The sequence below is a fragment of the Triturus cristatus genome, chromosome 3_2, assembly GCF_964204655.1.
Source record: "Triturus cristatus chromosome 3_2, aTriCri1.1, whole genome shotgun sequence".
Lineage (NCBI taxonomy): Eukaryota > Metazoa > Chordata > Amphibia > Caudata > Salamandridae > Triturus > Triturus cristatus.
The window spans coordinates 112,544,594-112,569,791 of NC_140584.1; the positions used below are offsets into that span (position 1 = coordinate 112,544,594).

The window sequence follows — 25,198 nt, forward strand, 5'->3', positions numbered from 1 at the left end:
AGGAGCTCTCACCTTTACTGGACACGGAGGCCGAGCCCGCGCTGAGCTCCACCGGGGACCCTTGCAGAAGGAACACCAGGAGCAGCGTCATTCTGGACATCTTGGAACAGAGAGGGTGAGGTAACGGCTTGTAAGATGCAGTCTGCGATGGGACTCTCTTCTGGGAGCAACTTTCACCTGCGGTATCTGACTGTTCAGTTCCCTCAGTCACGTGCGAATTTGGCCCCAGTACAGTTTGACACTTTTGAATCCCGCTCCAGTACTGCCCTTTGAAACTGGCAGCTGCCAGTCGTAATTCAGACTCCCGTACCGACGAGAAGGAACTTGGTACCACAAACCATTGGCAACCGGAGATCCAGCACTGTGCGCTCCAGTACCGTATGCAGCCTGCCATGTGTGCCGTGTCAGGATGATGGATGTGCCAGGAGAGCGGTGTGCAGTGTGGCAGCGCCGCAGCTGTCCGGCGGAGGCCTGCTTTAATCACCAGAACTCCCCATAAACGAAGATTGGCACGCATGCCGGCCACAGGCGAAGGGTAACATGCAGCGATTTGGATGTAAAAGCTGCGTTATCAGAAGTGAGTGAGCGCGTTCATTAAAGAAAACAAAGCGTAGTGCTGTCCAGATTGGCCGGCAGGAAAGTGAAAGCGCGCGTTGTGCTGAAACGCTGCCGCGAGTCGTACACGTGCACATCGCCTGTCCGGACGCGTGCACAGCTCCTGTCCCCCTTCGGAAGCAAAATCGACAACAATGGTCTTGCCAAAACGAGCAGCGCATGCGCTGCGTCACTAGGCGAGGCCTGAAAAAGGATTGACAGGAACCACAGTGACAAAGGTTCCTAGCGATGCTTTAAGAAATTACTGCCTCAGCAGTTATCGGTAGTCATTTCTAAATCGAATGTGTTGAATTTCCATCTGGGCGAAAGAGCAATTTACTTCGTCACCCTGGCGGAGAAACGCGGGCCAATCCGTCAGAATATACATCTAGCCCTAAATCTAAATATGCATACTTCTCGCTGACATACTCATTCACAATCAATAGCGTAGGCTTAATTTCCTTTTTATCTCCGTCTTCAAGAGACTGGTCTTTAAGAGAGAGATGTCTGTATTGTCTAAAGAAGTCTTCAACTGCATCAATGTTTGGTTGGAATGATTTATTGCTGAGTCTATCCACATGTTCACTTTACCGTATATGCCTCTACATCAGCTATTGACATTTATGTAACTAGAAACATGATCTCTTGAAGACTAGAATAAAAACACATTTTGATCTATAGTATTGATTGTGGACTGTTGTCAACATACCTATACCACTGTTTTGGATCCTTACCTTTTCGGTGTGCTCCAGGCAAGATGTACTACCATGAATTCTGAAAATAGTGCCTAGAGTTATTCATTTTCATTTATGTGTTATTGATTCTATGATTGCTCTTACCTTCATCGCTTTGGTTTTCAAATCCATCTTTATTAAAGAATCTGCCACAATATGCCCAAAGCCACAGCCATAGAAGTAGTCATACTTTTTTGCGTTGTACTTGGAGTAGTTAATATGGGGAAACTCCACGCCACCCATTTTTTCCACTGTATCATCATGTAGGCTTTCATAAGTGCACCAAACCTGCAAGAGCAGTATGAAAACATAATAGCATACAGCAAATCTTGTTGTCTCACATGCTTTTCAATGGAGCATGACTGAGCTAGAATCTACAAATTTTGAGATTTCAAGTTGCTCCCTTCCAAATTGAACTGCTTATTGTTGCAAAAAGTTTGGCTCAGGTCGCAACTCAGAATAATTTCCACTTCTTTGTGTAAGTAGGATCTACACATCAATATTGGCTACATAAAGATCTCTAAACAGTAAAGTTTTTGAAATTACAATATGGTATCCTTTATTGGTAAATAAATTCTACTAGCATTAACGGTCAAAAACTTACACTAGTTATCTTATTTTTATATTTTTAGTGAAATGTCTTCAATCTATGAACCAGGAGATTACATCAGCATGAGACAAGAATAGTGGCGTTTACATATGCTATTGCAACAATGGTGAAAAAATAACATGTTGCATTAGGACGAGCTGATAATGTAGCCTTTACATCTTTAGACTGGCAATAGAATGACAGACTATTTCCTCCCCTGAAATGATTTCACGCCACGTTTCAGAGGTTGGCAAGTGATCATTAAATGGAGGAAAGCTCATGTAGAAATGCTTTAAAAAACTATAAGTCAGATAGATGGAAAATATGTGATTTCAAAATCCAACAAAAGATAAATTGTAAAAAGCGTACATACAGAAAAAAACAAATAGTATAAAGAATGGGAGAAACAGTGGATGCAGTGTCACAAACTCGTGTCCATGTCATGTGCAACAAAAAAAAAAATCAAGAATATCAAGATAATATTTACTGAATAAAATACTTCATCGCCACGCTCAACATTACTATCAAACAATGACGACATTAAGTCACTTCAGAGATTAACAGCAGATGTTACTGTACCAAGCTATATCAAAACATAATGTAAAAAAAGAAAAACTATTAAACTTGTTACCACCTTGCTAGTGTGCCTATTCTATAAATAAAATGAGTATATACCCGCTTAATGTGCCGCCTATGCGGAATGCTAGCTTTCAGGATCCTGCTGTAATAGGTGCTACTGTGGGAGCAAAGTAGGGAAAAGGTTATGGAGCACAGATGTTGCGTTATGTGTGGGTGCGATCAGCCCGGGCCGGAGGTGTGGGACAGTTATATCTGAATGTCGCACCCGCGTGTGTGTGGCCCCGCTCTCCAACCACTGGCGTGGCCTAGCGTGGGTGCTCAAGTTGTCCCAGTTACGTTGGTCAGGAGCAGCGACAGTGTTAGTGACATATCACCCATGGCCATTTGTGTCCCGAAGTCTTGTTTCTATAGTAGTTACATAGTGTTGCCAGTCCACAGCTTGCGTCCGAGCCGTTGGACGTGGGGGTTGAGCTGTCAATATGTCGTGTTCGGCCACTAGAGCACATCGGAGAGCAGGCAGCCAGTGGATGGGCCCATCGGGGACTTCCAGGCCATGGACAGAGAGCGTTTGGCCAGCGACAGTGCCAAGTCGATAAATTTGTTAAGGTTCTTACGTCGCGTGTTTCTTTTGGTAATGCCTAGCAGGTAATGCGCCCGTGAATTGGAATTATGGTTCCCGTTGCCACGGACAGTATGTCAGAGACCTTACCCCAGTATGTTATGATATGGGAACACGCTCAGACCAAATGTAAGAAATCAGCGCCCGTGTCATGGCAAGTGGGGCAAATATCTATGGAGGTCGGGTACATTCGCACTAGCCTGTGCGGGGATAAGTATGTGTGATACAGATAATTGAATTGTGGGACTTTCAGATGGGCATTCATTGAGATGGTTTTGGGGTTTCTGACGCATGGTTGCCATTGCTTATCTGTGATTTCTGTGGAGAGCGCTGCTGTCCAGTATTCGCGCAGTGGGGACAATGAGGGGGCTGTTTCCGTTCTAAGTGAATTATAGAGGGCCGTAATGGCTTTCCTCCCTGACCCGTGCATCAGTAGTGTCTGCAAGGCTTCAGAAGTTGGTGGTACCGTGCCTATGTCCCCCCAGATACATGTTGCCTGTTGTGTCAGTGTCGCATAGAAAATGAATGTTTCGAGTGCCACCCCATAGTCGTCCCTCAGAGTTTCAAAAACACACAAGGCAGAGTCTACGAATAAATCTCCCCATGTTGTCAGTCCAACTGCTTGCCATTCGACCAATTCCGTTCGCTTTAGGCGGGTGTATAATCCAGGTGACATCTCGATGGGGACGTCTGGGGCATATGACAGAGGGTGGCGTTTGGATATCACGTAATGTGACCAGGCGCTACCTCCATCCTCTGAAGCGGAGTTCTAGTACCTGATAGCAATTCAAGCAGGTCTGGTTGCGTTAACATCATTGCCCAGGTATCTAGTTCAGCTAGGTTCTTCTTTGCAAGCCAGTGCATGGGCCAGTGGAGCTGGGCGGCTGCATAGTATAGCTCGTAACTGGGCGCCCCCAATTCTCCCTCAGAAATAGGGAGATGCAGCTTTGAGAGTGCTACCCTCACCCTGGAGTTGTCCCATATCAGAGATACTAAGAGTGAACGTAAGTCATGGATCAATTTCTGAGGTGGTCTGTAGGGGAGAACAGCGAAATAGTATAGAAGCCTAGGGAGGAGGAGCATTTTGGATATGGTAATCCAGCCCATGGGGGATAAAGGGAGGGTAGTCCAAAACGGGAGACTCGCCCTGGCACTGGCGATCGCCTTTCCCAGGTTGCCGTCTATCAAATCAGACGGTGAGTGGTAGACCTGGACTCCAAGGCATTTAAATGAGTCATACCTGGACTCCAAGGCATTTAAATGAGTCATATGCTCTGGTAAGTGGGGCATGGGGCTGCCGCTGCCTTTGCTCGACTTGAATGGGTGACATTGGGAATAAGACAGATTTATCCCAATTAACTTTCAGACCCGACTGCTGCGCATGGGTGTCTAGGAGTTCAACTAGACCTCAGAGCGCCTCTCCCTGGTTAAGGAGATAGATCAGTGCATCTTCCCCATAGAGGGGCACCATGTGCCACTGCGTGTGCACCCGAATGGCCCAATCAATAACATGGCTGCTGAGCGCACAGGCCAGGGTCTCCATGGCCAAGGCAAACAGCATGGGGGGAGTGGGCAACCCTGCCTGGTACCGCGCTCAATATCAAAGGCTGGCGAGATAACGCTGCCTGTTTTCACCCGGGCACGTGGGTTGGTGTATAATATTTTCACCCAGCGTAGGAACTTAGGGCCTATACCAAATCGAGCCAGCACCGCCTGTAGGTAATACCACCCCAGGGTATCGAAGGCCTTTCTATGTCTAGGGCTGCTATCTAGTGTTGCTCGGGAGCCGTTTAGGCCCACTCTAGGAGTTTGAACAGGCGACGAAGCTTCAGCCCTGTGCTTCTGCCCGGGACAAACCTGTTTTAGGGGAGAACCTCCAGCAATCTGTTGGCCAGCAACTTACCCAGAATTTTGTAGTCCGATGTAAGTGAAGACAACGGTCGGTATGAGCTCATGAGAAGGGGCTCCCACCCAGGTTTTGGGAGGACTACGAACACAGCCTCGCAGAGAGAAGGGGGCAATGTGCCTCTATCAAAGGATTCTTGGAATATGGTGAGCAGGCGGGGAGCCAGCTGGGTAGAATAGGTAGCATAGAATTCCGTGGGCCAGCCATCCATACCGGGGGTTTTGCCTCTCGCTAGCTGCTTGATAGTGTCCGAGAGTTCAGTTACCGTGAGCGGAGCCTCTAGTTTCAGAGTATTGGTCCTGCGTTACTTGTGTGAGGGCATTGTTCTTGTGTATTAACTAGGGTACCATCCAAGGTGTATATTGCAGTGATAGGTGGTTGCGCAAGATTGCTCCTCAACAGCCACGCAAGCATCTTGCATGCTTTGTCACCCTCCGTGTGTCTTATAGCCAAGTACTGCTTATAATCTAAAGCACACAATGTATCTAGTGCTTCCTTATGTGCTAATCTGGTTTTGGAGAGTATTGGTAACATGTGAGAGTCTGTGGGGACTGTGTGTTCCTGGTGTAGTATGTCGGATTCTAGTTCTTGGATTTCTCTTGTTAGTGTCATGTGGGAACCGTACACTGCCTGTATGAGCTGCCCTCGTAGGACGACCTACAGGGCTTCCTATTCAATACTGGCATGTGTGGCTGTTCCTTCATTAGTCTCGAAGTATGTGGTAATGGGCTGCGAGATGGTGGCATTCAAAGCCGGGTCGCTAAGTGCTTCCAGAGGGAGTCGCCAAGTCGGTATGCTGGGTCTGGATGCACTCCAAGTCAGTTGGACCTGCAGGGGGCTATGGTCCGAGCTAAGTACTCAGCGTGAGCTACATGTGTTATCACCATTTCCGTACAGTAAATGGTGTCAATACGAGTGTACAGGTCATGGAGAGTGGAGTAGTGTGAGTATACCCGACCTGTAGGATGTTTTGCGCACCAACCATCGAACAATCGCATCTGCGTGGCCCAAGCCGTCATAGTGTATTAAAGCCCAACAGACTGTGTTCCGGGGAGGGCGGGAGCGGTCGAGAGTAAAGTCGGGTATGCCATTATAGTCGGCCCCCCCCAATAAGTGCGAACCGATGGATCCCTGAGGAGTGCCGGGGTTAGTGTCTGAAGGAATATGGATTGTCTTGAGTTGGGCGCATAGAGAGACCACAGACAGCGGGCAACCGTCTAGAGAGCCTTCCTGTACTGCATAACGGCCTTGAGGGTCAACGCGCATATACATTATCTGTATTGGAATACCTGCTGCCACGCAGATCAGGGCCCCCCTGGCGTAGCCTGTGTAAGTCGTGCCTATTACCGCGCCCATCCATCTTTTACTAAGTGACTGCAATGTTTGTTGCATTAAATGAGTCTCTTGAAGTAGAGCTATGGCAATCTTATGCCTACGTAAATACTGGTACACTTTATGTCTCTTAACACAACTAGCCAGGCCGCGCCCATTCCAAGTCAACAATAAGGTATTTATTCCCATGCATTTACATCAGTAAGAGCTAAGGCCCAGATGTACGACCATGGAAATAGCGCCTCGCAAATTGAGAGTTTTTTGCGACTCGCAATTAGCGAGGCGCTATTTCCAATGTACAAGAGTGTATTTCACACTGTTAGCGATTCCCAATGGGGTTGCAAATTGAGAGGCTCGTGAATATTAATGAGCCTCTCGCAATTTGCGACCCCATTAGGAATGGCAGGCCTTCCCAGGTATGGTGGCCTGCTGGGCTCAGCAGACCACCGTGTCTGGGACTGCTTTTAAATAAGGCAATTTTTTTTTTTTAAATGCAGCCCGTTTTCCTTAAGGAAAACGGGGTGCATTTAAAAAAAAATAATAATAAAATTGAAACGTTTTCGTTTCATTTTTTAAGGGCAGCCAGTGGTCCCTAGGACCACTGCCTACCCTTAAAAAATATTTCCCCCTGCATTTGCAAATGGGGAGGGTGGTAATTTGCGAGTATGTTGCACCCGCAATTGCGGACGCAAAACATTCTTACATAGGGTTGCGCTCGCTATTAGGAAGGGAATGCCCCTTCCTAATAGCGAGTCGCAAAACCCTATTTTGCGAGTCGCAAAAAATTAAGACTCGCAAAATAGGGTTTGTACATTCCCCATGCTGTTTTTGCATGCTCAAACGGGTTCGCAAACCTGTTTGCGCATGCAAAAATGGTCGTACATCTGGCCCTAAGTAAGGTAGATGTGCATTCCCCACATGCAACAGAGAGTTAAATAACCCGCATAAGGCAATTCTGCATTTTAGCATGGCACACAGATATATACTGTTAACTGGCATCTTGTGGTATACTGTAAACCAACCCCCCCCCCCCCCACCCCTGGCCGAATTGCCAATGGGCAAGAATCCATATGTACTTATATACAAACATAGAAAATTAGAAAAGTAAAGAAAAACAGTAAATTACACAACTCAAGATAGGTCTGTAACAGTCACTTATCGTGTGTGGGACCTGTGGATACTCGCTTGGTCTCGCCGTCGTCTTCTGACCACCATGGTAGAATGTTCATGAGCCAGCCACTCAATGAATGACAAAGACTTACAATCAGCAGTCGCCCCCTGCTTGTGTAGAATGTTACATTAGTCTGTTTTACACAGTTCCGGTGAGTCATAAAGTAGCTAAACCAGTTCATCGGAAGTCTGAGGTGTCACGTTGGGGCTGGCGCCCAGCATCAACTGTTGCTGTGAGTCTGATAAGGAGTATTCCTGTTCCCGGGAGGCCTCCATTTCCGAGTCTGGACAGAGAGGTGAAGTGGCGGCTCCATGCTTTTCGGCGTATTTGAGAGCTTGTTCCCTTTCTTGCGCTGCTTGGGCCTTGGTGGGGAGTGGCCCGCTAAGCTGCCCGCGGCGTCCGCGGTGTTTAACCTTCTTCCATTGTTGGGGTGGGCCTCCCTGTGGATTTTGGGGCTGCCGCCACTCCGTTCTGTTCCGCCCAGTTCGAGGCATCTTCAGGGCATTGACAGAAGACCGGGGTGCCTTTATGTTTTATCCTCGACGTGGCTGGGTATTGTAGGGTGTATTTTATCTTGTGCTCGCGGAGGTAGCGTTTAACGTCCATAAAGGATGCCCTGCGATGCTGTACAGCTAACGTGTAGTCCGGGTATATGTGCACTTCCGCGTTCTTGATTACCCACGGGCCCTTGTGACCTGTAGGATGTGGTCCCTTTCGCGGTAGTTGGAAGAGGCGTGGGAATACCGGCCTGGGAGGAGTGCCTGGTCGATGAGGGCCTCCCAGGCTCTATGTGCTCGCTCCATGGAGAAGAACTTGGAGTGCGTGCCCTGAAGAATGGTGACCGAGAACCAGGTTTCCAGGTATAGCTCCATGCTCTGTACCTCGACACGTTCCAGCAAGCCCACCAGGCGCACATTGTTCCGGCGCGATCTACCTTCCTGGTCGTCGACACGATCTCTGAGGTAGATCACCTCCTTTTGTAGTGTCTTGATTTGGGCTACCATGGAGGACACGAAGGGCTTCATGGTTGAAATTGTGGATTCCACAACTGCCACCCTGTCTTTCTGCTTTTTATGGTCATCGTGCAGGAAGCTGAACTCTGTGCATAGCGTGTCAATTTTAGGGACCAGGGTGGATTTGATGTCCCTCACCGCCGTCATGAGTTCATCGAGGCAGTGCGAGAGATCAGCCTGTGGCATTAGTTGAGTCGCTGATGACTGATCAGCCCCCACGGCACCGGACGATGGTCTCTGTAAATCAGTGGCCAGTGGTTGCTGCTTCTCCGGTTTTGTCTTGCCCATCCTGGTGGCGATGGTGCTCCATAAATTCCAGGGGGAGAGGGGGTAGAGGCGTGTTAGAGCCAATGCATGTGCCTTACTACTGGATTAGCCCGGGGCGAGGGGGGTAGTCGGCGATCCTCACCCCCCAATCTCGCAGGCACAGCACCCAGACCGGTACGTTGAGTAATGATGGTAATTGTGTTGTGCAGCCGGGCAAGAAGTTATCAGGCCCCACGTTCCGGCTAGCCAGGGGGTGCCAGCACCAGAGCAGTGTGTAGGTGCGTAGCCTGCATCGTGGATCTTGGTGAGCCAGGAAGATGCAGGGGCCGTTGCCGATCAAAGCAGGGCTAGAGTGCGCCCAGGTATGGTCCGGCCTTGTGGACCTCACTGCGCCTGCAGGGTGCACGATATCAAGAAGGAGGCCCCAGGCTACTGTAGCGCTAACAGGTGAGTACGTGCATGTGGGGGAGGGGAAAGCCCACTGGTAAATGTCAGGCCCCCAAACGTCACTGCCAGAGTGTACCACGAGGAACAGGGTATGCCCACGTAGAGCACGGGTGGCCTACCTGTGTCTCTGGCAGAGCCCGGCTCCGGTGTGTTGCAGTAGCACTCCCTCAGCGACAGAGGTTATGTAGGGCGATTGGCTGAGCAACGTTCTGTCGTGTCAGGCGACCACAGTAAGCAAATCTCAGGCCTCCCTATTGCCGTTTAATAGGTCCGTGAATATGGAGTGGGTCCAGCCCAGGGAGGAATACTGGGCGCGGGGCGACCCCGTTGGAGCGAACCACAAGGTTCGAGGCAGGCCCAGGGAGGATAGAGCACGGGCGGCCTAACTGCTTCCTTGGCCGAGCCCATCTCCAAGTGGCGCATTGGTGTTCCCCCGGCATGGGCTGCCACGCAGGGGGGCTCGATTGAGCTGCCCTCTGTCCCGACGAGCCTCTGCCTCAGCGGTGGGGTTCGCGGGTGCTGCGCACTGTTGAGGGGAAGTCCCCCGCGGGGGGACTAGGCTTTCACGTGCAGGCGTGCCTCCAGCGAGGGTCCGATGGGGAAAGGGCCGTGAGCGTGAATCCAAGTCTTCGCTTTGGTGCATGGCTTCCCCACGGTCCAAGTAACTGCAAACGGGCTTTAATGAAGTCGCATGACGCCCACGGTGCGCCCCGCAGTAGGTCCGAGGGACTTTGGGTCATTGGCGGTCAGAGTCAGGATAATTGGTGGTTGTGACGGAGCGAGCTGAAAACTCGTCCGCTCACGCCGCCATCTTGGACACGCCCCACGTAAGGTATTTGCAACTTGCGGCAGCCACAGATATGAGTTACAGTTGTCACTTAATAACATCATCGTTGAGGCCACATCTGTCAGTCTCTAAGCGGTATAGCCATCTTTGTTCATGACAGAGTAATGTTTTGCCTAGATTAACTGGGTTCCCCTTGATTTTGTACAACACTACCCATTTTAAATCATTTTTGGAATGGCCTACATATTGAAAGTGCCTTATAAGTTTTGAACTCTTTTTTTTTTTTTTTTTAATAAGAGCTTTTTATTTGTATTATTGCTATAAAGAAAGCGGTGTACAATCTTCAGACAGACAGCATAGCACCTGTATTACATTATGAGGAACTTCTAACAATAGCAACGCAGTGGAATCATCATACACTTATAGGATAGCCAGAATAGAGATGTTTCAGTTTTATGAGTAACCCACGAGCCCTCCCATCTCTTATGCTTTTGAGTGTTCCCTTGTGCCTGTTACACCATCTATTCAACTTTTGCACATAATTCAATACTACTCGCCCTTTCCAAGATTACAGGTACCTAAGCGTCTCTATGGAGCTGAGCTTGTTGCAGAGGTCCTGGGAGGGGATGATGTTCATGGTTTCGCTGGGGGGGTTTGGTGAATTCCTGGATAATGCTGAAGAGTTCCTTGGAGTTGCTGGAGTTGGCAAGCATCTTGTTCTGGATGAAGGTCCTTTTTGTGGATCTGATGCGTTGGTGGTATTCCGTCATGGCGTTCTTGTAGGTGGTGCGATTTTTCAGGGTTTCGCTGTTTCTCCAGTTCTTTTAGAGACATCTGCAGATGCGTCTGGATTCTTGGAGGTTGTCGGTGAACCAGGCGGCCTTCCTGGGGCGTTGTCTATCGAGTTGCGCAGGGGTGCGAGCTCGTCTACGCAGTTGGTGATCCTTCTGTGGAGTTCTTTGGCTGCAAGGTTGGTGTCTGTTGAGGTGGTCGGGGCATCGCGGTTGAGGGTGGAGTTGAGCTGCTCCTCTGTGATTTTGTTCCAGTTTCTTTGTGGAGGGCGGGCAGCAGGTTTGGGCGGTGTGGGTTTGTGGACAAGGAAGTGTCTGAAGTGGTGCTCTGTCCATGGGGGTTGCGTGGTTTGGCTGAAGCTGATGTTGTTCCCACTTGCAAAGATGGGGTTGAGGGCGTGTCCTGCCGTAGGGGTGGTGACGAGCTGTTTCAGTCTGATGTTGGTGAGATTGTCCAGGAGGGTGGCAGAGTTGGGGTTGCTGGGGTTGTCGAGGTGGAAGTTCAGGTCTCAGATTAGTATGTAGTCCATGGAGGCGATGGCGTAGGGTGCGATGAGGTCAGCAATGGTAGTGGCGAACGGGGCACGAAGGTGCCATGAAGTGTGTTACTAGGGCTGGTATGGATCTGGAAGTGAAGGTGTTCAGTGGTGGAAAAGGAGTCGGTGGAGGTGGAGAGTCAGAGGGAGCTCTAGCGTGCGGTGGCAAGTCCTCCTCCTGGGCGGTTGGGGCTGTCCATCCTCTGGATCTTGTATCCGTCAGGAATGGCGGTGGTGATGTCGGGGGCGGAGGAGGCATTGGTCCAGGTTTCTGTGAAGAAGGCAATGTCTGGAGAGAGGGTGTTGATGAGGTCCCAGATCTCTATGGAGTGTCTGTGCAGGGAGCACACGTTGAGGAGGATGCACTTCAGGGCTTCGGTGGTGTTGGCGTCTGACTTGGGGGAAGAGACCATGGGGGTGCGGAGGGTGGTGAAGGTCTGGTGGCAGTGACAGCAGGAGAACTGGCTGTGGATGGTTTTCGGCGTGGACAGCTGGCATCTATTGTTCCTTTCGGGGTTGAGTGCGAGGAGGGCAGTTGGGTCGTAGCGGTGGATGGTCGGAGATCCAGGGTCCCTGGCGCTGGTCGCGGCCCATACAGGCTTGCCTTTGTAGCGCCCGCGGCGCACCCACTGCACGCATCTGCTGTGCAGCCAGCATTAAATAGGGAAGGGGAGGGAAGCACAGCTGGGAGGTGGGAGCAGGAACCGGCAGAGGGGAGGGTCCGTGGAGGCAGCAGTGGTGGGCACGGGCACGGCACAAGAGAATAAGAAAAGGAAAATAGGCTGAAATACAACAGAAAAAGGCAAATTACAGGCACAAAAACGAAAAAAACGAAAGACAGACAGCAGAAAGAAAAATGGGCACAGACACAGGACAAACAGCATTGGACCAGCAGAAGAACAAGGCTCTCCCACTTGACCACCTGGGATGAGGCGCAGGCAGTAGCCTGCGGGTCGTGGAGGGCCTTGAACACCTACCAGCTATGGTGAACAGGGTCCAGCGGCGGCAGACACAACAGCGGAGCTACTGGGGGAGAGAACAGGTCTCTGACCAGGAGGTCACAGTTGTCACGGTCAATTTATGACATTCAATAGCTGGTATAAGTATGTAATCTATTCAGTAGGGTGTTGTGCATGCAGGAGAGTAGTGTCTGACGTGTAATGGTAGCACCAAGTATCCCTGACGCCCATTTAAGATATTCACTGTTTGAAGCGGGGTGTGCAATTTAATAGTGAGGGGGTTTGCTGGTGTACATTGCAGGATCGGCAACTGAATTACAATGCCCCCCCTATAATTGTCAGTTCGGTGGTCACCTGAGCAATGAGTTGTGTCAGCATATTTAGCGTGGTTTTGATCAGGTAGGAAGGGACATATACACTTGCAATAAACCGTGGGTAACCGTGAAACTGTCCTGCTATCCATAACGTTGCGACCTAGGTCATTTGTATAAACCAAACCTACAGCACTGTCAGAGAGAATGCCTTGCATAGCATAGATGTGCCTTTTGTGAAACCAGAATGGTAGACATGCGTGTACCCGTGTCTGTCTAAAAAAAACGCTGTGAGTGCCTAGCAAATAGGTCTCTTGTAGAAGATTAACTTCTGGTGTATGATGCTTTATATGACAAGATCCCCATTTAATTTTATTATTCAACCCATTGACATTCCAGGACATTACATGAATCCCTGTTACGCTAACTCCCCTGTGCTTGTCCACCATAATCGATAGTGACATGTGTCGAAGTCTGTGGTGCCACTGTCTAGTGTACAGTAACAAGAAAATCAACACAACTCAAACAAACCCAAAATACCAGCCACCCCAATAACCCCTCACCCTATACTTACGTCTCTGAACCACCTGTCTCCCTTATATAACCAGAACATTTCTATCCATTACCAAAACTAGATTAGGGTGAAAGGCATGGTGAGCTTTCATTCGTCGGAGACGACCCCTAACTGCTGGCATCCCTAGCATGATGAAGGCTAGAATAAAATAAACATATAAAGTGCTTGATAATCTTGAGCAGGGGAGGAGGGTTCTGTGTGTTGCTCCAGGGCCCACCATACCCTCGTGGTAAAGCACCGCGTGTCCTCCCCTCCTGCCTCCATCCACAAAGTCTTACATTCATCTGCAGGTGATCTCCTATTATTTCACTTTACCCCAGCCCCCATCTCGACTTTTGCGTTCTTCTCCAAATCATGATGTGCCACTGCAGAAGCCATGGCCCTCTGTCCCCTCCATGAGCTGTTCAGTCTTCCTAAACCTCTGCACCTGTGACCAGCATCTCATCTGTCTGATGTGTTCAATCGAGGGCGATGCAGGTCCTAAAAACCCAGTTCCTTAGATCGAGCCCCTAGGAAGTTCGGTGCGCTCCTCCATCCTGCCACACCTGCTCTGGTGACTTGAAGAAAAGGGTCTTGTCTTGGAACAAGACCTTCAATTTCACTGTGAAGAACAACGTGTATCACAGCTCCATCGCCCTTACCTTCTGTTTCACCTGATCACAGGATTGTTGTTGCCGCTACACAATTTGAGTGTAGTCAGGAAGATTAGGATACATTGGGCTTCGTGTCCAAGAGCGCCTGCTTTCCACGCTGACGCAGTACAGTGTCTCAGTCTCGTTAGTTGAGGAAATGGGCAATGATCATGCATGGCGACGCCCTGGGTGGGGGGCGCTTGGACCACAGTGCCTGATGCTCTTTCAATTAGGAAAAATGTAGAGACGTGCGCATTTGGGAGGTGTTGTTTCAGCCATCGTTCTAGGAAATGAGGTGGGTTGCCCCCCCCTCAGGGAAGCCCATAAAGTGCAAGTTATTGTGGCAAGAGCACCACTCCGCATCTTCCACTCACTCACCCAATTCCAAATGTCCAAATTTGTCTTTTTGAACTTCTGTACCATTGATTGCATTTTTATGTTCATACTCCAGAGTGGTGATGCGCTACTCTGCCTCTGCGACACAGTCTGTTGCTTCCCAGGGATCTTGCCATAACAGGGTTACGTTGCATCCCACCACACCTATCTGCGGTTCCAAGGCCTGTCTGGTGTCATCTTCGGCGGTGGTCCCTGTAGTAGTTATGTAGGTTTCAAATGCACTCACTGCTACCTTGATGAATATGTGACTACAGGAGCGTGCCTCCCTCCTGGCTTGCATGATTCCTGAATCAAACATACTTAGGGTTTTCTCCAAGAGGAGTTTTAACAGAAGGTGAGAGCCTTAGGCCTCATTTCTACACATGGAATGATTGAGTAGATAGGCAGGAATGCTAACAGCCCTGACAAAGGCCCCAGGCCCATAAGGGATTTAAATGTTGGCCAAAACATTTTGGCTTATATTGGGGCAATTGAGTCACTGATACTCAAATAGTCCCCTCAACAAGTTTTTAATCATATCTAGAGTACTCAAAGAATAAAGGAGATTCCTTTGGGTATATACCCTGAGACATTTTCATTGCTTTTTCTCTGGATCCCTGCTCCACATCCAGTAGCGATGTATAGAAGAATTCCCAACTTCCGATGAGTCCACCATGCTAGTATTATTCTAACAGGATGTGGATAGGTGCCGATGATGAAGCATGTCACTATACATAGTGGGTGAGGCATCTACCATAAAATCTTTGCATTTTCTCCAGGACCTCTCTGAGAAATCTAACCTGGTTGCCCATAGGTGTTTGATGATGGTGTCATCAAGTGCTTTTATGATCACAGCTGTGGATGCGTCAACCCCCGAGACCACTTTAATAGTAGAATGGTCTGTTATCTCCATATGCCCATTGGTGTTGCTGCCAGTGTATGGATCATTGCTTTAGCAAATTTGTCTAGTTTATTTTGTTTTGGTGGGGCATTATCTCTTGTTACTGCCAATGCCAGGCTGAAGGGAGATGCACTGTGTTGAGGGCTTCCACACATCTGCGCAGAGGGATTCACTCAGACATACCACCCAGCCCCAGCACCAGGTGGTACGTGCATCTGGCCATCTCCCCCTGTGCAGCGCTAGGAGTAAGCCCCAAAGGTCGGCAGGCAGTGTGGCTCAGGTCCAGGGGGCTGCCCCGGTCTCCAATTCTTCGGGCCAGTCTTAAAGTCTTCTGCCCTACGGTCCATCTTGCACACCAGCCTGGAGCGGCACGTGCAGCCCGGGAGCTGTTGTGTGGAGTAGAGCCGCACCCACACTGGGACCACTGGGGGACTGCCCTCCCAGGGTCGCCGGTGCTGGATTTTGGTCTCCGGGCGAGCCTCCCAGACTAAGTTTTCCCTCTCACCCGGCCCAACTTGCCCCCCGCCCCCCAGGTGCCCTGGTGGAGTTTGAGCCTGCCACCAATACAGAATCTTGAGGACGCCCCACTGGCAGTTGGGAGCGGCGGGCATGATTTGCGCCTTCGGGAGCAACTGTGCCAGCTCCCAATCATGACTACGGTGTTGACTCCATGAGGCGACGGCGCTCTAATGTACAAGTCCTGGCTGGCATGGGTGCAATTTTATTAAAACTCAAATTCAAGAGTGAAGCTAGATTTTTAATAAATATTTTGGAAAAGTGACTATTAGAAAGTTACTTTTTCCCTGCCTGAAGCTCCTGGAGGTAAATTTACATTAGCCTGTCAGCAACCTCGTCAATGCTTGATTTTAATGAGGTATGCAAACCTCTCCCAGAGCAGGACAAAGGTTTATTATAAGTGACAGGCGGGATAGGTGTGAGGCAAGTGATTCCTACCAGCTTAGGAAAGGCAACTGGGAAGGTACCAGTAACTCTATTAACTTGAAAGGGACAGAGGCAATGCCTGCCCATTCATGGTTTAGTTCAAAGGGAAGACTGAGGAAATGAAGCTTTTCACCGTTAGGCCCTCTGCAGCTGACTTGTCTCCAGCCTACTGGGAGGAGGAGCTGCTTCTAGAAGCAGTTTGGTATAGCTTAGGAGGAGGGGACTACTCATTTCCCTAAGCACTCCTTTTTTCCAGAAGTGCCCACTTGACCCAGTGCAATTAAATCTAGACTGAACCCAGCTGGTGACCTCTGCTGTATTAAGTTCTGACTCTTAAGTACTATCCCTGACATCTTCGGACCCTTGGCTGTGTCCAGATAGGCTTCTCCAACAGCCTCTGAAAAACTGGGACTTAGAAAAGTTTTGGACTTATAGACCTCCAAAGGATCAGGACCAACCATCCAAGTCAATCCGTCAATCAATCCAAGTCATGTAGGTGTGACATTGCAGGGCAACAAAATCAAGTTGGCCCAGTTTTGAGCTTTTTACTTCTTGAAAAACCAGTTCAGCAGACTCTCACAGAAAGGATATTTGACTTCAGTGCAACCTTCCTAGATACAACCCACAGTCTTGCTCCGCTGGAGGGCTTTGAACTCTGAAAAAGACCAAATGAAGAAATCTTGACGAGACAGAGGAGCAAAAAGCATCCGTCTGACAAGAGGACCTCTATGGGCATGAAATTTGAACTTTTTGCACTCTGAGGTTTTATCATCAAAACGAACTGCATCAGTTGGACTTTGCAATCTGCTATTGAGCTTTGAGGGGACTTCCTTGGATACATTGTGCAACCTTGGCCCACTGGAGGATTTCAACTTCCATCTCCTCTACGGTCAACCAATGTTAATCTAGCCACTATCTCAAATGTTAAGAGAGTAAGAGCGGGAGGCCACTCTTTTTGTGCCGCAACCCCTCCTCCTTGGAGCTAGCTCCCCCTTTCTATCAGGAACACCCTGAACCATTTTCAGTTCAGGAAACACTGAAGACCTGGATTTTCTCCAGTTAGGGTCCCCCTATTCACACCTCTGTTTTAAGCAGTTATTGCAGTCTGTTTCTTGCAGTGGCCTAGCACTGGGAAGCCCCGTTACTTGGGCAGCTATGTGCTTAACTCATTTTATAACACAACATGTCAGAGATGGACTAAGGGCCGAATTATGACATTGGAGGTGTGGGAGCAGGCCACCGCCCCGCTCCCACACTCCCAAATGACCACCGACTGCTGCCAGATTATGAGTTTTTTCCTGGTCTGGCAGGCGGTCCTTGGGCAGTCCTGCGGCATGGCTGTTGTAAGTGAGCCTTAGAAAGGCAGCACCAAGGGACTGCCAAAGCCCGTTCCTGCATGGCATAGACTGTGAAGTCCATGCCGTGCAGGAACAGGGGGTGCATGCACACCGGGGGGGCACACCACGTGCCCCCTGCATGCAACTCCAGTCCTTGAGGCAACAGGGGGGCCCTAGTGTTTCCTAACTGCCACACTTTTTATGGCGGGCTCATCGCCATGAAAACTGTGAGGGTGAGGAAACTCGTAATATGCTTGGCTGTGCTGCAGCGGCACCGCCAGCATATTGCGAGCAGACGCAGTGGCCAATGGACCGCCAGACTAGTAATCAGGCCCTAAGTCAGAAGGTAAAATCTTTGGCTGGGACAAGCCTGTTTAGTGTATTTGACCGGAGATCCAACTCTGTTGGCCTTAAATTGTGCCTAGGACTCATTTACACGCTAGCAATACCTTCTATTGGCGTTTTACTTTTTCTTGGTGCTTTTTTCCTTAGCTCATTTAAAATTCATAACTCTGGTAACCCTTATTGGATTTTAGCGTTTAGATATCATTTTAGTAACTGTGTTTCTTTTATAAACTGAAGTGGCATTTTCATTGTTTTGAGTCTTTGGCTTTTTAACTGGTTTGGTACTTCTAAACTCTTTGCACATTTTCACTAAGTTAAGCACGTCTGCTCTAAGCCCAGCTACCAGGGGGTGGGCATGGTTTATATTATTGAAGGTGTGCTCCATATTGACCTTTTATTATCAAGAGGCGCTAATGTATTGGCAGTTAACACCGCCCAGTTATTGAAAAAGTCCACCTAATTGGGAAGGTTGATTATTCGAAGCTGCACTGAAATTTTGGCTAATTATTTTTACACCATTATTGTACTTGAGTTGTGCAAGTTGGACTAAAATTTATTTGTCCATTATTCTAATCTTAATGCAAATGGGCAACATGGTCTGTCCATGTAAGGGGAAAGGTTGCTTTGCTTCGAATGAATTATGACTAACAAAAACTGCATCTAGAATGTGCCCTGCCCTATGTGTCGGATCCTTCATTATTTGTGTAAGGCCCAATGCTGACATGTTCAACAAAGAAGTTAATACATGATATGTTGTCACTTGGCGGCTATAATAGACATTACTAAAATTCACAGAGAACAGACTGCAGTTTGACATGTGATTTTTGGTGATCTATAATTTGAAATAATGTGGTATCTATTGAGCAAGGCCAGTTCATGTCTTAATTCACATTTAGGGCCACATGTGTAATGCCGATCGGGCCATTTGCAGCTGTAAAAATGCATTTTGTTATGTTTGAATTACAACTTCTAATTCGGTAAAATGTTACTGAATCGCAATTTGGAATTGCGAATACATACAGATTCGGTATCAGGAAGGGGTGTCACTTGTTTTGTGACCGAAATGCGACTGCAAAACATTCACATTTTACCACCTACAGTAATCCATTTACAAATCAGAAGGGGTCCCCAGGGGACCCCTCCCCTTTGTGAATGTATGCGAAAATGTTTATTCAGAGCAGCCGTGGTCCCTTGGTCTACTGTCTACTCTTTAGAAAAGAAAAGAATAATTTCCTTTAAGGAAAACGGGAAACATTTTTAAAAAACTGCTTTATTTAAAAGAAATCACAGACATGGTGGTCTGCTGACCCCAGCAGGCCACCATCGATCTGTTTTTGGCATTCCCTAATGGGTCGCAAATTGCCGCCTACCTCATGAATATTATTAAGGTAGGTTTATTTGCGACCCATTAGGAAACACTAAATGAAACTCATGGGAGTTTCATACATTCAAATAGGGATTCCCTAATTGCGATTCACAGAGAATCTCAATTAGGTAATAGCTATGTCTGATAATGATACATAGGGCCCTTAGATCGTAATTTCAGATTCAGAGGGTAGAATATTAGCATAATTAGTGGTCGTCATAATGCACAAGTGGCTGATGATAATGTTTAGTTTAGGTTTTTTGTTGTTTTCACAACCACATGTAGAAAACAAGTGAATTTCAAAACACATACACAGATAGCATTCTTGTTAATGAGCACGAACTATGACTCCATTGTACTAAAGCATTTTACAATCGCAAGTCCTCTGAGTCACAATTTTTAAGGGTTTGCAACAGCAAAATCATATTTTAAAATTTAGTAAACACTTTTTATGATACAGGAAAGGCTTTAAAAATCACAAATATGCTTTGTGATTCATTTTTTATCTCAATTAGGAAGGGGCATGAAAGGGGTGTACCATCCTAACTGCGATTCTTAACAAGATATATCACAGTTTGCTACTGCATTTGTGGTTGCAAACCACTGAATTGTTAAACACTTCTCAAAGAAGGTGGTGATCGGGAATCGTGCTGAATGTTTTGTGATGCAACATATTAGTACATTGCTTGCATCACAAAATTAAAGACTGGTTGTGCGAGGTTAGTGAGAAACTAGCAATCACTTTTTGTGACTAGATGTTAGTAAACCTGGTCCTTCGCTCACTAACACCAAAGCACTTCAGAACCTTGTTTCACACTCTGGTGCAGGTTTCAACCAAGTTCATATTTTATAAAGGAGTTCAATATCAAGTTGAATCTTCTGGGCAAACTGAAATTCATATTTGGTGGAATGAAGTGTGTGGCACAATTGTACCAAGGGGTTTGAAGCATGTTGGCTCTAAGGTAATTTATGCTGTTGAAATAGTTATCATTCATCCACACTCACCTCAATTAGCATGCAATGTATGCCCCAATTTTAAAGTTATTGAGCATGGAAAACAAGAAATATGACAAGGTGTGTAATTCTGGATAATTCATCTCATCTTCCAGTAATGCAGCACTTTCATCTCTATAATTTTAGAGTTCCTCCAAAATCAGTCGAAACGATAATAAAAATGTGCATTTTAATTTACCACCTTGGTAACTATGTGTAGAAAACAAATTTTCCAAACCAATTACCTAGACTCGACTTTCAATAAAGTCGAGAAAGACCATTTTAACGCTCACCAATATCTAAATTAACTATGCCTAAAATACCAAATTTCAACCTTAGATACTGGAGTTAAAGGAAATGTAATTAATAATATGATGTTGCATCATAAGGACATGTTAACCTCTTTGTATCCATATGCATAGGAGCAGCAAGGTGATAGTTCTTACCTTGCCATCAGTTGTTTTCACAGCAGTTGCAGAGGTGTAAGGCAAGTTGTTGAGATCTTTCTCAACAGGAGTCTTTGAATCAATGGCCATGGGAAAAATAAATCTACGAGGATAATTTTTTGACAGCATATTGTAGCTCTGCAAAAAATACATCTAATAAATGTTTGCACCATCCACAGGTACACAACTCGTTCACATGTAATACATTGTACATAAAACATTAGCTAACATGTATGATGAAGTTACATACCCCTAAGATATTTTTTAAAAATACATCAGCTATGAGGATGCGAAAATTCAAATGAAACATTTTTATATTGACAAAATATGTGTACTTACAAAAACTTTTATTGTGATAGGTCATGAACTAACATGATATGTTAAATATGACCTCACAAATGCAGTCACTCTTGACGTTACAGAACAATACATTTCACACATAGTAAGCATGGAATGTTGATGGATTGCATTTACATGTAAGACACTGTATTGGTCACTCAAAGACATTCAAGTGGGCCAAGAGTCTATATTAGTGAGCTGAAGGTAATTGACCGGTTCATAAAGGAGTAACATGGGAATCAGATGTTGTGTACAAAAATAATACTGACAGAGAAGTGATCAGAAAATCTGTGCTGAGAATTTGACAATGAACGCAGATGACAGCATGGCATGCATTCACCCAGAAATAAAGGCCCCAATTCAGAATGTGTCCACTTAACATGGCAGTAATGGCTTAGATGAGAAAACTGTGGAATAACTGCTAGTTATTTCAGCATCTCTCTTCCAATTTCTAACGGTAACCAGAGACATTCTTGAAAACTGCAGGTATTTGTGTGGTAATAGTGTGGTATGACTGCCACACCTCTATGTAATTTAAACATTTTTTATAAAGCTGGAGAGTGGATCAAATGGCCTGGTTACTGTATTCTGCAGCATAACTGGGAGTTCCAAAGGATCCCCTTAAGTGTGTCAGCAGTGCCTTAAGTGCAACAGCAGTGACTTTGTAAAGGTTTAATTCGGCGTTTCAGGGTAACTACATAATCTCCTATATAGCAACAGATAAAAGTGTAAAAACTAATGAGCTTGACAGAGATATAGTAGAGCATCCATGGATTGAGCAAGCAGGTAAGATCAATGGTCCATACGACTGAGCTTATTCACATTTGCTGAGCTTGGGATTTGCCCACTCAGAATCTGTGTATCCAAGTATGTAGTAGGAAGATGTTCTGAATATGCAGTTGGCTAGAGACAGCTCCAGTGACAAAGGAGAAGAACTAGGTCAGTAACTATGTACTGAATGTGGAGAACAGGATTACATAACATAAAATAAGTATTTGTAAAGCACACGTTCACCCCCAAAGGGGCATCTTGGCACTGAATAACAGATGTTTATTGTTACCCAATAGGAATCATTTTATTGACCTCAGAAAGAATGAGTGGACCTGCCAGGATTTGAACCTGTGGCAGTGAGTTTGAACACAGGCTCCTGAAGTGGATGCATTAGTCCACTAAGCCACCAGACCCGGCTTAATCGGAGCTTTGTAGATTTACTTGCCAGGGAGACTATAGATTGCTGTATCGGTGACCCTCTACAGTGTCTAAGTCTTCTTGTTTACACATTTTTTACCTTTTTCTAAATTGTTTTTGAAATGTTATCGTTTTGTGTTTTTCACTTCAATATTGTTTAGAAATGCTTGAACATAAGAAATATTTCTATGGGTAAATGCTTGCTGGCTGTGCAATAGCTATTTGGGTCTAAGTGGAGATTCTCCTTGAACTGCGTTGTTAGGTAACCAGATTGTGTTTACTAAATTGATGGTGGTACCCCTTCCCATACTGATTTTTTTTTTTTTTTAAACAGACTTTTATTGAATTGTGTAATGAAGAATCCGTTCTCACAGGAAGCTTAGTGTCAAAGGTTTATTTGACAGAACAGCCAGTTACACAGCACAGCACCAACGTTACTCCGTTGCTCTCTCTCCCACTGGAATGAGTGATCATCATCAAATATCTCACTCCATTCCATTACATGGAGAGCATTCCAATGTTCCAAACACAGATCACAACACATCCCCCTCCCAATAAACAACCACCAATACATTAGTAATAACATTCAAAATAAGAAAACAACAATAAAATAATTGCAGAAGATAACACTATGTAACAACATAATTAAAACAGTAAAAGTAAAAGTGAGCACAGGACAGCATAATAACTACATTAGGGCAGCTACACAAGGATGAAGACAACCTTAATGCAACACATAATCCCTCAATTTGACGGGCACTTTTCTGCACCTAGCAGAAGGAGTTCTGAATTCCCTACCACCAGAAACACTACTGTCATCAGAACATCTTGCCCCCGTCAACGCAGGTCTGGAAACTTCCGCATCATGGAACCCACCAGAATACCTGACCAACCTAGACATGCTCCACCAGCAATCTGTGTCAACTCTGACCACATTCTTCTTGATGGCCACAATGGTAAAAGGACCTAGAAAACCAGATCTATCTTTAAAAGTGTGTCTAGGATTCTTCACCAGCACTTGATCGCCAACACACCACTTCTTGTATTTTACATTCATCCTAGAATCATAACTTGATTTATATCTCGTCTGATAATCAGTAACCCTGGTGCGTCTCATGTCTGCAGACATACCACTGCCAACACTAGCAGGTAGCCAACTAGGATTCAACTTGGAAGAAGCTTTCCTCCCCCTCAAATCTTCAAAAGGAGACTTAAGTGTGATAACATTAGGTGTGGTGCGGTGAGCCCTCCAGGTGTCCCTCAAAACAGTATCAAAGGGTAACCTCAACTCCAGAGCCCGCTGAGCACAACTCTTAACCACCCTGTTCATCCTTTCAGCTAACCCATTAGCCTGGGGAGAGTACAAAGCTGTCTTCTGGTGAACAATGTTGAAATCTTTCAGAAAATTGCACATCTCATGGGAAACAAATTGTACCCCATTGTCTGTAACCAAAAACCTTGGAACTCCTTCTGACGCAAAAACATCCTTAAGGAAGTTTAACACCGTTTTAGTGCTAGCCACAGACACACACTTGGTGACTACCCACTTTGAAGTATAATCCACCAGTAAAATAACAAATCTTTCAAAAGAAGGTAACAGCTCAAATGGGCCCACTATATCTAAGCCCAACTTCGTCCAAACCTTCTCAGGAACCTCAACAGGAGACAAAGGAGCTTTGCTAGGGGTATGCGACTTATCATTAGCAGCACAAGACAAACAGTCCTTAACCACAGCCTCGATCATGTGATCCATACTAGGCCACCAATACTTCTCCCTCACCCGAGCTTTGGTTAAACTCCTGCCCAATTGACCTTCATAAGCAAGGTTAATTACTCTGTCCCTAAAAGCACTCGGAGGAATCACTCTGTCACCTCTCATAAGGTTGTCGTAACAAAAAGACAACTCCTCTCTCACACCCCAAAAAGGTCTCATTTCCAAATCCAAAGTCTTGTAATCAGGCCAACCATGACTTATCCACTCTTTAACCCCTTCGATGCTGCGCAGATTCCGCCGCTGTGCTGACGGAATCTTGCGCGGGCGTGGTCATGACGGAATGGTTCCGTCATGAGCACAGCTCAACCGTGGGTCATGACGGAACCGTTCCGTCATGAGCACCGAAGGGGTTAAAGAGAACAAAATCTCTGTCATTATTTACACCCTCCGCCCACTCCTTAGATGAAAAGGCAGATTCCGCCACCCACAGCACACCTTCCTCCACACTACAGTCTGAAACCTGTCCAACCGGTAAACGTGAAAGACAATCCGCAGATTTGTGACACAAACCCGGAATGTACCGAACCACAAAATTGAATTCCTGGAGTCCTTCACTCCAACGATTGAGTCTAGGTGTAACATTCTCATTAGGACGGCACGAGAAGACTTGAACCAAAGGCCGATGATCCGTCCGGACCAAAAAGGGAATTCCCCAGAGATAAAACTTAAAGTGTTGAATTGCCCAGAAGACACTCAACGCTTCTCTTTCAATACAAGAGTAATTAACCTCTGCATCTTTGAGGGCCCTAGAAGCAAACGCTATTGCTCTGTCTTCACCATCCACTACTTGGGAGAGCACCGCCCCCAAACCTTTCAGACTGGCATCCGTCGTCAAGACAGTCTTGCAATTCACATCAAAATGACCTAAAGTGGGCATCTTACCAATCTCAGCTTTTATGCACGCAAAGGCCTCCTGGCACTCCCCAGACCATGCAAACTGTGTCCTTTTTTTGAGTAGAGTCCTGATCGGTTCAGCTACACTAGCAAAACCTGGAATAAACTTGGAGTAAAACTCGGCGAGCCCTAAAAATGATCTCACCTGATCTTTATCCTGAGGGACAGGAGCTTTCACCACAGCTTCGGCTAGCTCCAACTTGGGTTGTATACCCTCCCCCGAGATTACATGCCCTAAGTATGTTACAGAATTCAATCCCACACGACATTTTTGTTTTTTAACTGTGAGTCCCGCATCCCTCAGTTTCTCCAACACAGTATAGAGAGTCGAACGATGTTCCTCTTCGTTTCCCCCATAGATCAAAATATCATCTTGGAAAAACATCACATTGGGTATTTTTCCAAGAACCATCTTCATGACCCTTTGAAAACAGGCCGCCGCCGACGACAACCCAAA

General features: G+C 46.7%; 1 protein-coding gene across 1 annotated transcript in view; it reads right to left on the reverse strand.

Annotated features, from left to right (window-relative positions):
* Positions 1-25,198, reverse strand: part of LOC146856880 (carotenoid-cleaving dioxygenase, mitochondrial-like) — a 165,022-nt gene that overhangs the window by 29,295 nt on the left and 110,529 nt on the right. The window contains exons 9-10 of the mRNA XM_085647337.1: positions 20,547-20,684; positions 1,434-1,616 (exon numbers count right to left, since the gene is read on the reverse strand). Coding sequence (XP_085503463.1) covers positions 1,434-1,616; positions 20,547-20,684 — 321 coding nt within the window. The remainder of the gene's footprint in view (positions 1-1,433; positions 1,617-20,546; positions 20,685-25,198) is intronic.